This window comes from Aptenodytes forsteri, unplaced genomic scaffold (genome assembly GCF_000699145.1).
Source record: "Aptenodytes forsteri isolate BGI_AS27 unplaced genomic scaffold, ASM69914v1 Scaffold93, whole genome shotgun sequence".
NCBI classification, from domain to species: Eukaryota; Metazoa; Chordata; class Aves; order Sphenisciformes; family Spheniscidae; genus Aptenodytes; species Aptenodytes forsteri.
In genome coordinates, this window is record NW_008794665.1 from 5,994,029 (window position 1) to 6,008,201 (window position 14,173).

General features: G+C 38.9%; 1 protein-coding gene across 1 annotated transcript; it reads right to left on the bottom strand.

The window, feature by feature from the left end:
* Positions 1-803: 803 nt before the first annotated feature.
* BDH2 (3-hydroxybutyrate dehydrogenase, type 2) lies at positions 804-14,173 on the bottom strand. The gene is made up of 10 exons (XM_009273560.2): positions 14,122-14,173; positions 11,957-12,037; positions 10,261-10,339; positions 6,934-7,030; positions 6,294-6,402; positions 5,061-5,121; positions 4,287-4,400; positions 3,202-3,260; positions 2,421-2,513; positions 804-1,062 (listed from the first exon to the last, which is right to left on the bottom strand). The coding sequence occupies exons 2-10, from the start codon at positions 12,026-12,028 to the stop codon at positions 1,009-1,011; spliced, it is 738 nt and encodes a 245-aa protein (XP_009271835.1). The 5' UTR covers positions 12,029-12,037; positions 14,122-14,173; the 3' UTR covers positions 804-1,008.

The window sequence follows — 14,173 nt, forward strand, 5'->3', positions numbered from 1 at the left end:
TCCACAAAGTGGCCAATCCTACTGCTTCTAATGGTAATCCGTTGCCCTGCCTTTTGTGCTATGACCTACTGTTTTTGCCAGATTCTAACAGCCTAACTTGCCTGGGATCTGGAAAATGGACATTGCAGTTGCACAAACCAGCTGTGCATGCACACTGACTCTTTACCACGTGTGCAGGAAGTTTCATGTGCCCATACACCATGTATCTACAATGTGTTTGACTGTCTTCCACCACCCGCTTTGGATCTGTAAGTGTTGTTAGGCTTGGGACATTTTTTTTTTTCCCTCGACAATTCAGACTGTTTTTCTACCGCTATTACAGTTCTAAAATATTTTGCTAATCATAGTACAGAGCAGAAAGAACTTACTTTGTAGTTTGCAAAGCAGAATGTGCTTTCAATTACAATTCACAACTAGTATGTTCTCTAATATAGAAACATCCATTACCAGTAACAAAACGATTCAAACATTCAAATCTTCAAATTTGCTGTTATTTCTGCTTTCTTCTGTTTAAACCACACCTAGTTCAGGATCCGATCGGCTGATTTAATAGAAGTTGCTCCATTTTCTCTAGATAGTCTGCCAATCCTAGTAGGAAATCTAATGGTGCACGTTTAACTTCCAAATACTTTGCAGAATGAGAATAAAGGTAGTATTTAATTCCTTTCACTCAGATTTGCTTAAAACACAACTCAGATTTTGTACCTTAAATAATATTCTTTGCCTTCTGAAATCTTAAACGTTAAATTGCTATTCTTTCATGTTTTTGGCGTTACAGCAAAATGAAGCCACACAAAGTATGTTTTACTACAGTGTTTCACTATTTAGGAAAAAGTGAATCAGTAAGATCAATCTATAAAGAGATCATATAGCAGTAGAAATGCACCAAATTTGTTTTGAAAGACATCATGTGAGCGATCTAAATCTTCGCAAACTATCTTAACTGAGAAACATGATCCTCACTTTTTGCCTGTCATAGTATGAGTTTCCATTTGCAGGTAGGGTCAATCACAAGCTCCATCCTCCATCGATGATTAGTTCATTACCAGTCACGTAGGCAGACTGAAATTACATAAAAAGTAACAATAATTTAACTAACTTTTCATGGCTATTAAGTACAGGGAAACATTTTTTCTTTAAATGCGAAAAACTGCGTTCTTTTTATACAAACACTATTTTTGTTTTACAAAAATATCTGAATAAATAGAATATAAACAAACTTATAAATGGAAGCCTTTCATCTAACTCAGGGGAGTGTAGCAAAAGTATTATTAGAGGCATTAAGATGAGAATGCATCCTGAGTGTACAGATTCACATAAGCTAGACTTCGGATATCTCACCTGCAGGAATAATACCTCACACTATGATGTTATTAGCTCTGTTCAGCTGAGCAGAATCTGACCAGGTCAGCTAATAATTATAAGGGGACCTAACTGAAAATTTAGATGGTGCAGAAAAGTGAGGTAAGCAACTGAGCTGTTGACATTCTTCTCTCTACTATGCCAGTACTGAAGCATATTGGAATATATTGGTAAACTGGAATTCTGCCTACACATGGTTGAAAGCCCTGTGACCAGACTGGAAAAAAAATCATCAGCTTTACAGAAACACTAAAACTAAGATGAAAATGAGAAACAGATTACTGATAGATAGCAACAGATGAGGCACTTAGGGACATGGTTTAGTGGGTCGTGGTGTTGGGTCGACGGTTGGACTTGATGATCTTAGAGGTCTTTTCCAACCTCAATGATTCTATGATTAAGACTGAATTAATTCCATTAAAGTATTCTGTTATGCTCACTAGGACTGCTGGACAAGTCCAAAGGAATCCAGTCCAATTTTAGATTCATAGTAAATTTATGGCATCTGAAATCATCTTGATGTGTGCTCATTAGTGTTGGTGGGATTTGCAGTGGTCATTAAGAGCTTGGTCTATAACAACCTCAGTGAGTCTATTGTTTTCTTTATGCCAAAAGGGTAGATTTACTCTGAGCATTAGCCCTTTTAGCTACAAATCTCCAGCAGTTCTACACAAATATTTGCTCTTGGATAGCGAAGGTAGGTGATGACTACTAATTCTACCTCCTTGAAACATTATCTAGCTGCGGTGCAAACTTGGAAAAGCAGACAAGCCCATTTCTCCTATCATTCAGGGTGAACTGGGGTCAGTCAATTTACTCAGATGACATGAAACCACCAGGCTATGGTACCAAATACATAATGCCTTAACAATCATCGTCAACGTTCAGAGTACTTTTTGTACTGTAGGTTGAACTCAGTAAAAGATTGCCAGCTTTTTATTTTTGTAATAATCTAGCTCAAAGACAATATAAATCCTCCTAAAACAAATTCCCTCTATTGTGATGCAGCAAAGTAGCATGGGATTCTGTGACAGGAAGTTTTATCGTTCTATACTTACTTCATCAGAGGCCAAGTACACAAAGAGATGGGCTACTTCTTCAGCAGTAGCCATCCTACCAGTCTTCTGTCTGGCTAGAAAGTCTTTCAATGCCTAGGTATATAAGAGCATTTGGTATATTAAAAAAATAAAGCAATTATTTAAATCCAGTTAGTCTGACATGTACAAAGCAATACTGGAAACAGGCCGTAAGCCACAACTTCCTTTAGTACACTGGGTAGGGAATTTATGCTAGAAAACGAAATTGGAAGATTAACAGTAGTATGAATTTCAGGTTGCAAAATAGTAGGAGACTGGACCTAAATCTCTGGTTCCAGAATAAAGCCAACATAAGTCCTTCTTCCTTTGGTGGTAGACATTTCCAGGGCCTTCAAATGAGTGCTCACAGTTATCTAGTCAGTATGGTTAAGGATCCTAAATAACTTTAAAATGAGAAGGCCAGAATGCCCTTTCTATCATAGTTTTGCACTAGTTTGTGGCTGCCAGATGCCACAGTAGAAAACATCTTCTACTTTTGCACTAGATATTTGCAACCATTGGTTACAGTACTTCCATAGGTGACAGACCCTCTGTAGTCACTAAGAAATAGTATCCTTCTGAGGCATTTTAAAACTTCTGTCTTGAGTACAAACTGACCAAACTATGAAAGGAGACACATAGGTTATCATTGGTATTCTGAAATAGGGGACATTCTTGAATCTGGGCAGAAATGCCTTTTTTTTTTTTTAAGGGAGTTAAATATATGTATGTACATGGTCAAACTAATAAATTGCTTTCTCACCTGTTCTGGGTTAGGCTGGGCTTGGATTCTTTCCTGTAAAGATGGTGTGTCAACAGTTCCTAAGCAAAATTTTAAATTCAATGTTAAAAAACAACTGCATCAACAGTCATGACAAAGAAATGCAGTTCATTGGTTCTATTTCTATGTCTTGACACTTAAGTGTAACGTCATAATATGATTCAGGAGTGTGCTGATTTTGGCTGGGGTAGTGTTAATTTTTTCCGTAGTAGCTCGTATGGGGCTACGTTTTGGATTTGTGCTGGAAACAGTGTCAATAACACAGGGATGTTTTAGCTACTGCTGAGCAGTGCTTACACAGAGCCAAGGCCTTTTCTGCTTCTCACGTGACATCATGCTCAGCATATAAAGCTGGGGGAAGAAGGAGGAAGGGGGGATGTTCAGAGTGATGGCATTTTGTCTTCCCAAGTCACCGTTATGCATGATGGAGCCCTGCTTTCCTGGAGATGGCTGAGCACCTGCCTGCTGATGGGAAGCAGTGAATGGATTCCTTGTTTTGCTTTGCTTTGCTTGCGTGTGCGGCTTTTGCTTTACCTATTAAACTGTCTTTATCTCAACCTATGAGTTTTCTCACATTTACCCTTCCAATTCTCCCCCCCATCCCACCGGTAAGGAGTGAGTGAGGAGCTGTGTGGTGCCTAGTTGCCAGCTGGGGTTAAACCATGACAAGGACAAAGACTGCAAAACTATCAACATAGCATAGGACTCTCAACTTCAGTAAAAGGCAAGCCTTGAGAATCAGATTCAATACTTTTCAGATGGTTAAACAATGGCTAGCCGGTTAGCTAGCCCTTGTCTGCTTCCAGACTATGTCTTTGAAAATAAACATCCAAACACTGTGTAATGGATATATGATGTGCATATGCTGGGTTAACAGACTAAACATACTATAAAAGTAACAACTTTTCTATTTTAATTCTCAGAAGTGTTTCAAGCACGTCCTGTTCTTTTTGATTGCTGGTAACTTTAGTTGCCACTTGCAAGTCTATTCTTTGTTAACAATGTCAGACTAAATCGGGCCTTCTAGCACCCGCTCCTAGTTTACAAAATAATGTAAGAATACTTACCAGGACATATGCAGTTGCATCTGATGCCTTGTTCAATGAAATCAGCAGCCACAGACTTTGTTAGACCAATAACTGCTGCCTTTGAAGTACTATATACACATCTGTTCACAACTCCTAACAGAAGGTCAGTGTGAAGGCAGCATAGAAACATGTTTAAGAAAAAAAAAAAGAGACCCAAGTTTGTTCAATATGCACCTGCTTCTGGACTCCAGCATTTCCTATAGCACCCGCAGTCTCTCCATAAGGGCGGGCTAACTAGAATGCTAACTGCCAGAATTCTACTCAGGCATACACCACAGCAAAGCGCACGATCTTTCAATAGTATCAGTTTGGGGAGTAGTCTAGAATAGTTAACAAAGCAAACAGAGATTTAGGAACAGCAGACACCCATCTGTTAGTCACCATCAGGTTTCCTTGGGAAGCATAGCTATAGTGCTTACGTAACTGCCATTTCTTCATTGTTTCTCTGAAGGACATACGTGGTAAGATATCACTGGAAGTAATTCCTTTTTAGTTAATACAAACTGGTAAAAAGGGTGCTACAAAACATTCAGGACACAGATTTAAAAGCTCAAAGGCAAGGATCTTAATAATGTTTCTGCAGTTTCCCATCTGTGTCCTTACATGTACGTACGAGTTGATGTGTTCACTTTTTTTTTTAATTGCATCTCTCCACAGGATTGGCAACGTCCTCTAAACTCAAAGTCGTGCAATATTTATTTTGCATTCCTGCCATTTTAAAGATTATATAAGGAACTCTAGCAAGCTACTGACCTTTAACACTGGATGCCACAGAAGACATATTTATAATGTTTCCAGATTTCTGTTTAAGCATCTGCAAAAGAATACTTATGTCATTCAAATGCAAACTATTTTGCCACCTGCAGGTCCAGCAAAATAGCACATAACAACCTGTGGAACAGCCCTACATGCCATTGGTACGCAGGGTAAGAAAGCTTAATTGGCATGAATAGGTGCTTATCTCTTTTTGATCTATTGACTGAAGTAGTAAAGCAGAATCTAAAAGTCTTACTAGGTTCTCCTAGGTCATCTCAGGGGTGACGACTATGACAGGAAAGGATTTTTTTCCTAGATAGCCACCTCTGAATCATTGTCCTCGTCACTACAGTAAGTTACCCTACACAGACATCTGCTCATACCATCTACTAATACACTAATTAACTTCTCCATTGCTTTGGAGAAGACTAAAACATAACTCTCTAGCATCTTTGAATTGTAGCTAAATTTCTTTAAGTTATAACCTTTTAGGCATCTCAAAACCTGAGACGCCTGAAGTTGTTATAAAGAACCTTTGAAAATGAAGATCACCTAAGAAAAAAACCAACCCAAAACCAAAAAACAAACAAAAAAGACTGGAACAACAGTGAAAAGAGCAGTTGTGGTCACAGCTTCCACTTCTGGCCTTTGCATTTACAGGAATACAAACACCTTTTACAGTCCACAAACTTTTGTAGTCCTGAAGCTAGTTACTACATCAAACACAACAAGTGTCCTCAAGTTGCTAGACTGCCTAATTGGATTGTTTTCTGATACAACCAGCATGTTGGCATCAGTGGCGCTGAATTTCTTTACAAGATAATTTCCAGATTTGGATAAAATTCATATTAATATACATATTTTATAAATACTTTGTAGCAGTGGTATTGTGCAGCTGTGTGCTATAGTATAATACAGTAGCACTGTATTGCGATGGCTCCCTCACTGCTCTGCATTTGAAGGATTTTAGTTACAAACTACATAGGGCAAAACCCCTGAATTAATCTTCTCTACCATATCCTTCAGACAGATTGTCTACTTGAAGGATTACACGTTGCAGAGACTGTTTTAGGGTCGGATCACCGTAATCTAAGGGCCTCCCCTATACAAAGCCCCATACTTGCCTTTTTATCTCAAACCCCATGCTGTCACAGTGGCAACAACTTCAGACCTCTCACATTTTAAACACAATGCAGCAGAGACTAAAAATCACGGGCAACCAAGCCTTACCTTAGGAAGGAATGTCTTGATCATTAGATACACGCTGCGAACATTGAGGTTCATAGTGAAGTTCCAGTCTTGCTCCTCGCACTCCAGAATGGTTCCATGATGAACAAACCTAGAATAAGTGCATGAAGTGGATTACTGCCTGTGGTTTATATTTCTACGACTTTTTATGCATATTTTTCCATTGCTATTTTGTAATAGCTAGTCCTTCCAACCTTGAAAAGGAGGGACAAGAGCTCTTTTGAAGAAAGCAAGCAACAGTACTTGTCTTCTGATGAGTATCAGGGACACAAGATAGATCTGATATGTGCAAAGAAATGTTTGGTAACAGGGAAATTAAAAAAGATAGTGCACCGGCAGACCATCAATTTTGCTTACTGTTGTGCCAGGAGGGCCAAAGCCATCAGTATAGGGCACCCATAGAGCAGGGACAACATAATAAATTCCAGAATGATTCTATCTTGGCCTGGGTAACAGAGCTACCCACAGAAAGTTCACTGTTGATGAAAACACATGAAAATTTATATTAAAGATATAAAATGTATTAAATTCATTTTATTTCTTCTGTTTTAAGTAAAAGAAACTATTTCTGGAGGATGGGGAAAACCGGAAAAAGAAGTAGGATCAAATAGAAGCTGGTTACCCTACAATGTTACAGAGGACATCAATCCTTTCAATCTCCTTGGCCAGATTTTCTATCTGCTCCTTTTTGGTGACATCCAGAACCCGTATTTGAATGCCTAGAAAAACATGGTATTCACTTCAGCGTATTTGGCTAAGGATCAGCAGTTTATTTTTCTGAAGTGCCGAGGACTGCATTTACGATTCAAGTCAGTGGCTTGCCAGGACCAGTCCCCTCTCAGCGGTCCACCACCACATGGAGACTCACTGAGCGAGAGCTACACTTAATGATTAAATTAGTGCAATAGTTAAATCAGGACAGCGAGGACAGCATGGCATGCTATTTAAGATATCAGAAGGGAATTAAAAAAAGATCAACTCATTTGATTGTCATACAGCATCACACAAGCAGATGAGCTAATGTCATTTACCATAAAAACATTTCCAATAAATTTGAATTCCACTGCACTCTCAAACTGAAAAATTACAGAGCCTGTATAGTCATAACAAGCTTTCATGCCCACTGTTATAGAGTAATAATTACCTGAAACTAGTTGCATGTGTCACATATACTCATCTATCCATGTGTAGTTGAGGATATGATGAATCAGCTTTATACCATTTAATTAATGAGAAAAAGTGATTTTGCATAAGCCAGTAACTTACATAACCTGGAATGATATCATAGCCATGATAATAGAAATGAAGAGGAAGCGTAATAAATTGATGGCTTCTATCATGGAGGCTAGTTTAAAAATATGATGCTTATGTTTTTGCGATTATTTGTTTATAATCATTTATAATCAAACAAAAGAGGGCTGGAAACGTGTTGCTTTTCACTATAAGCTTCTATGTATTTCAGCCTCTGACAGCTGTCACTGTCAGCGCTTATAGCATGGGCTGTGCCTGTGCCATACCTTCAAGAAAGACACTGATAAAAAAAAAAAACCCCAACCAAAACAACCCCTCCAAAAAACCACCTTCTATTTTGTTCAGAGAAGTTACCTCTGAAAGATTGAGAAACATAACTACTGCAAAACAGGGTCAGGCTCAACTCTTCCAAACACTTTTCAATAAAATCAGCCCCTGTAACAGAACTGCTTAAGGGCCAACCACAGCCGTGCCATCCCCTGGCCAGAAGTGAAAAGAGCAAAGTAAAAGAACTACTCTTCCAGATGAGCTGTAATATATGATATGATGATATAATCTACATCTTATTTTATCTCATTTTACTTAAGTAGCTTCCAGTAATCTAACACAACTAGCTTCTCTCACCCATGTCAAGGCTGAATCCTTACTATGGAATAGGCATACTTCACGATACGCTTTGCCTGCACCCTCACTCCATACTGTGTGTAAAGACTGAGCTGTGCCCCCTTCTCAAATACATGAATTTTTCATCCAAAGGAAACCTGGATGAGTGGAAAAGAAGGAGTCAGGGTGTACTCCAGTAGTTCCCTTAGTGGTACAATTAGGCTCCCAGGGCACTAAGACTTGCTGCTGATGACCCTTTTGCCACAGCCTGGTCATGACATATCCTGTATCTAGGATGAAGGCACATCTAGTGCAGAACACGCCTGTGCCCCAAAACAGGTTTTTTACAATTTAGTCATGTGCTACTAGTGACACACCGTCTAATAAATGCCTACAGCTACCTATTGAGAGACTGTAGAGAAGACGGAGCCAGACTTCTCAGAGGCCCACAGTGGAAAGACGAAAGGCAACAGAAAGAAGTTGGAACATGGGAAAGCCTGACTGAATATAAGGTGTGTTTGTTTTTTATGGTTTTTGGTGGGCTTTTTTTTGATGTTTTGGGGGTTTTTTTGGTTGTTTGTTTTTTAAATACCATTATTATTTTAAAACCATGAGGGCAGTCACACTGGAACAGGGACCTACAGAGGTTGTTGAGGAAATTCCATCCTTGGAGATGTTCAGAACTTGATTCAACACAGCCCTGAGCAACCTGCTCTAGCCAGAGCCACTTTGAGCAGTAGGCAGGACCAAATGGCCTCCAGAGGTCTCATCCAATGTACACAATTCAATGAAATACTGTAAAGCTGTCTGTAACACATCTGAGTGATGTCTAAATTATGGGAGAATTTGATTTGAAATGGATAAAAACCTGTTTCTTTTGAAGCCAAACTGACAAGTCCATGAACAGGCTTTATATGCCTTAGTTAAATGTTATAGACACTTCTGAAGAGATTTGTGTATAACGATGCAATTAGACTACAGACTTGTGATTAACATCAGCACTGGAATTACCTCTCCTGGGTAAAATTCAAAGATCAAAATGTGCCAAGTCTTGATGAATTATAGCTTAACTAATATGTCAAAAGGATGGAAACGGCTCTGAGTGTATGGAAAATTACCTCTTTCCTTGTGAACACACTAGCAGAGGGAAAAAAATGCACAGTTCAAAATGTAACACTTTCCTACACACCCTCAGAATGAACCTGGAAAGTCCTAAAGTTCCTAAAGAATTACAAAGGGATTGCTTGTGGTGAACTCCAGTCAGTAGAGACCGATGTTCACTCTAAAAGTTGTGCCAGAGAAAAGCGTTTTTGCATATTTGACTGTCACTCTGTAATAGGAATTCAGTAAATCCACTTCCTTCTGTCAAATTAAGTTGGAAGCATTTTCAGTTGTGAAATATATCCAAGTCATTTTTTCAATCTTGAAATAAAAATTTTTTTTTTAATAGCGTCCCACACTTGTGTCACTTATGATTAAGAAAACAGCTATGCAAAACCTGCTTCTTGAAGTATGTTCCTGTGATATCAGTAGGAAAGCAACCTTCAGGCTTGAGCATTTGTACAAACAGAATAGGCTTATCTAGTGTTGGTGGATTAGTTTCTGAAGACATACGAATTCTAATAGACAGCTATCCTGTCACTGCATTCCTTAGTAAGTGTGGACCACGGAAATGCAAGACACTAAATCTACTTTTTGTATAGCTAGATGTTAGTTCTTGAGATCAGAGAAAAGCATTCCATGCCTTTTAGAGTGATATGTTTGACAATTAGCCTGGTGATCTCAAAAGGTAATTGAAATGGGCGCCATTCTGGGAAGCAGAAATCAACTGCTTCTGTGACACAAGAAACTCAAAAGTTATTCCACATGCCTGGAATAATACTCTGTCTGATATGCTCATGTTGCAGTATGGTTACATGCTAATCTCTGCCATTCCACACCACAGAATAAAGCAATGCCAACGTCTAAAGAATTAGTCTGGATATTTGCCATTTTTTCTGGCCTTTCGAATTTTGCCCTATCCTCAAATTATATTTCAGCCAGTCTACAACAAAACTTGTGAGAGCTAAACTAATGCCTACTGTAGGTCATTTACCTGGATATTTCTCCAGTTCTTGCAGCTTAGACTCATTGATGTCTGTAGCAACGACTTTGGCTCCTTCTTTAGCAAAAGCCTGAAGAATACAAGTGAGAGAAGCAGTTTATATTTAGATATTCCAGATCTTACCAGAAATAAAATCTGTTTTCTTCTCATTTCCTTTTTGGCTTGAAATAAAAGTTGGCTGAAGGCAGCTGATCTCTCACTTTTCATTCTGGGCATGTCAGAAAGTAACGGACATCAATTGCCACACATCCTGGGGACAACTAAGTAACTATGCATGTTCAGTTCTATCTAAAAATAGATTTAAGATGTTTTCCTTAAATTAAGAAATCCATAAATAAAGTGTGAGAACAGTAACCACACTAAGAAAACTGGTATTATTATTGCCCTTATTAGCTGCATGTGCACTAGCAAGCACGTTACAAACATGTAGGGCTAGAATTGTCCGTATTGTTGGATTTAAATGAAGTTAGGGGATTTGACAAGTAAAGGCATGAGCCATAAAAAAGGAATGGTGGTATATAAACTTTATGAAAATCCTTTGCATCCAAATCATTGGAATACAGCAATATTAAAAGCAGCACGACTTTTCTTTGATATGTAAGCAGAAATATTCCTTCATTCTTCATGCTCCCCTCAAAACCTGCTTTCTCTGCATTGTGATTACTGATAAATCAACAGCTACGCTAACAAAGTAACCTCCGTGTCAAAAGTGTTCTGACATCGCAGACTGTAGCCCCTAATCTTCAAAATAAGTGTCTCAAGTGCTGCTTAAGAGGATAGTGGCATTAAACATGCCAGCCTTCCATGGCTTGTTGGGTATTTACAGAGTGAAATCATCAGGAAAATTACCTACTTCTTTGACAGAGTATTTTAATCTAAGTGCCAAGATCAGCAGTTTTCTGCATTCTTAACTGCATACATGAGAAACTAACTAGTCTGGCAAAAATCCTACTTAGAGAAGCTTTTCCTGGCTTGTTGATTACATTACAGAGGTACTGAGATAACTCTACTAGGTTCTCTATCTGCTATGGAAGAAGGAAGTAGCAGGGGAAGAACAGGTTGGAAGGAATTAAAAGTTAACAGATATGTTGAATTCTGTTTAACAGTAATTTAATAAAATTTGTAAAGGATTTCTCACAGTTGCTCATTGTGAACAACATTGCAGCCATGCTGTTAGCATCACGTAGACTTGGTTACATCAACTATTAGTGTAGATAAGACATCTTGGCTTTACTGTAGGGGATCTTTGCAGTATCCAGCCTTATAACAGGAAATATTCCCTCTATCCTCCTTATCTTCTCCCGGAACAAAGCAGCAGATATACTGGATTAAAGGTACAGGCAGTACAACCATATATTGTTAGAAAAGCAGTTGCAGCTGTTCTGAAATCTTCCCTTATGGCTAACATCACCCCTCAGAGCTGAAGACTTTCAGAAATTCAAATAGTGTTCTGAAATCTTCCCTTATGGCTAACATCACCCCTCAGAGCTGAAGACTTTCAGAAATTCAAATAGCACAAAGCATGCATGATACAGTATAGCGACTATATTATTCCCTGAATTTTTCAATGGGTAGTTCTGACTTCATCAAGGGTTTATTAATTCAAGAACTTGTTTGGTGCAGCTGTCATTGGACAAGCTAGCATTAGAGACCTAGCTTAGGTACAGGAGAACATTTTCCAACTTACTATAGCAGCTGCTCGTCCAATCCCCTGTGCTGCTGCAGACAGCAGTATCGTCTTCCCATCAAGCCGACCCATACTGCTGACCTGTGCAGACAGAAGATGTCACGGAATCTTTAACAAAAAGATGAGCCAACAACACTTACTGGGAATCAGATGCAAATGCATTCCAAAAGCTAGACGTGATTCAGAGTACCTCTGCCATCAAATCATATCACAGATTGTCTTGTTTGGCTGCAGTGTGACCCTGAGTCATGCAGGGTGCTGAGGGGGGGACTGCCTCAACCTCTCCCCCCCATATGTAAGGACCTCAAAAAGATCAAAAGGCATTTGAGCTCAAAAGCCAAGCTTTCTGTTATAATATAACAGAAACCGGACTTTATTTTTCCTTAAACAGAAAAGAGAGTCAAGATGAAACAGAATAGAAGTACAATAGTTTGTAATCTAGCATTTCCACTGTCCATTGTGTTCTTAGAAAGCAGGTCTATCTTCTATTCCCCTCAAACTACAAACTCATCAACTTCCTAGATTGCAATAAATTCCACACAATACCCTGGCCTAGGTGTCTGCTCTGAATTATCTTAGGAATCTTCCAGCACAGCAGATTCCCAGCTCCAACAAGGCAGGAGGGTGAGGGGGGAATGAAGGTCCTGTCTCGCCTCTCTCACATTGCTTGCTCTCAGGGAACTACTGAGCATGCTTGGGGCAAGCGGGAGGAAACCTCTAGGAGGTTCCACCTTATTCAATGTGTAGCAGCCAAAAGGCAAAATGTAGCCCTCTTCTCTTCTGCCCAAGCACACACTTTCAAATGCTGCGTTATGTTTAAAGAAATATAGCATGTAAAGTTGCAAACAAGTAAAAGCAAATGCCATCCTCTCACTCCTATGGATTCAAAAGTTTCCAGTAGGATTTTTGGTTATTTAAGGAGTAAACTACTTAATAGGATGTTTCAAAGAACTACCTAAAAAGTAAGGCCACTGTGTTCCAGTCAGAGTGCGATATCTGGTGTTTGTTAACTGGGTTCCCAATAAGCAAAACTTTCTGCACTTTTATAATCCACAGAGCAAAATTTGTTTATGTAGCTATGAGTGTAGAAAGGTGTCCCAAGAACTTGAAGTCTTTGAATATATACAGGAATCCAACATACCGAGTACTTCACTGAGAAGTTAAGATAAAGATGCCATGATCTCCTCTAGGTTAGCAGCCAATGCTATCATCTAGAGATGCTCCAATCCATGCTGTGACTCAGATTACCGAGTTGAATTTAGTGTCCTACATCTTACACCAGATTATTCATTTCTCTGATTTTGACCAGAAATTCTATCTGTTTTCTCAGCAGCTTTTCCTGACAAAAGTTGCAGCAAAACTAATGTTTCCCTGAAGGTTACAGATTCAACAAATCAGACTTCTTCTGAAGCTGTTTAACTGAAAAACTCTTTCCGTTCCAATATGAAAAACATGATCTCTTTTGATTTAAAGTTGGACTGAGTTACAGACCATGTTTCAAGACATTGAAATGTTTCGCTGCAGGTTCCCCCCATAACTGGGACACACACGCACATACGCACACAGAAACAAAGCACAAAACTAAAGAACAGCCTCCTAAGCAAACACTAACTGAGATGCACCTTTCTAATTGGGGGAAAGCACAATACCTTAAAATCACTTTTTAGGTTGGCTAGTAAAAAGACGTCTCTTCAGGTACCTCTGATAGTAGGCTGTATAAGGTTATATGAGATCGGGCCCGCCTTAGCATAACCTTTTTGTATTGACAGGTGAAAAATATAAAGTTAACAGAGCAGAATGAGATTACACACACAACTAGGTTGCACTGTCTCTCTAGTGTACCAAGCATTCCAAAATGCAACTCCTCAAACACAAAACTCTAGGAAAGGTTCTATTAATTGTAGCAAGTCCCGAGCACCTCAACAATGAGCTCAAAGTGCTCACTCAAGGCAGAGGAAGCTCTTTCTTATTCTTTGTTGTCACATACATCTTTTCAGTGGGAAACAAAAACCTGATCAGTCCAAGTACTTCCCCAAGTCACCTTAACACTTTGGAAGCAAAATGCACTATAAATACATTTTTCAATCTAACAATCAGTTTTTATGAACATTTGCCACACCGATTGTATAAAGCATTTAAAAATAAGTATTAATATAGTCACTCACCAAGAGATCTCAAACAGCTTGTTATGTTTACTGACCTTTGTACAAAAGGAAG

Bases quoted from the DNA above. Each gene is read 5' to 3' on its own strand.
- BDH2 (XM_009273560.2), bottom strand. From the start codon at position 12,028: ATGGGTCGGCTTGATGGGAAGACGATACTGCTGTCTGCAGCAGCACAG. The intron at 3,261-4,286 runs GTAAGTATTCTT...AATTTTGCTTAG, and splicing joins ATGCAACTGCATATGTCCTG to GAACTGTTGACACACCATCT. The intron at 1,063-2,420 runs GTAAGTATAGAA...ATGTAATTTCAG, and splicing joins TGTACTTGGCCTCTGATGAA to TCTGCCTACGTGACTGGTAA.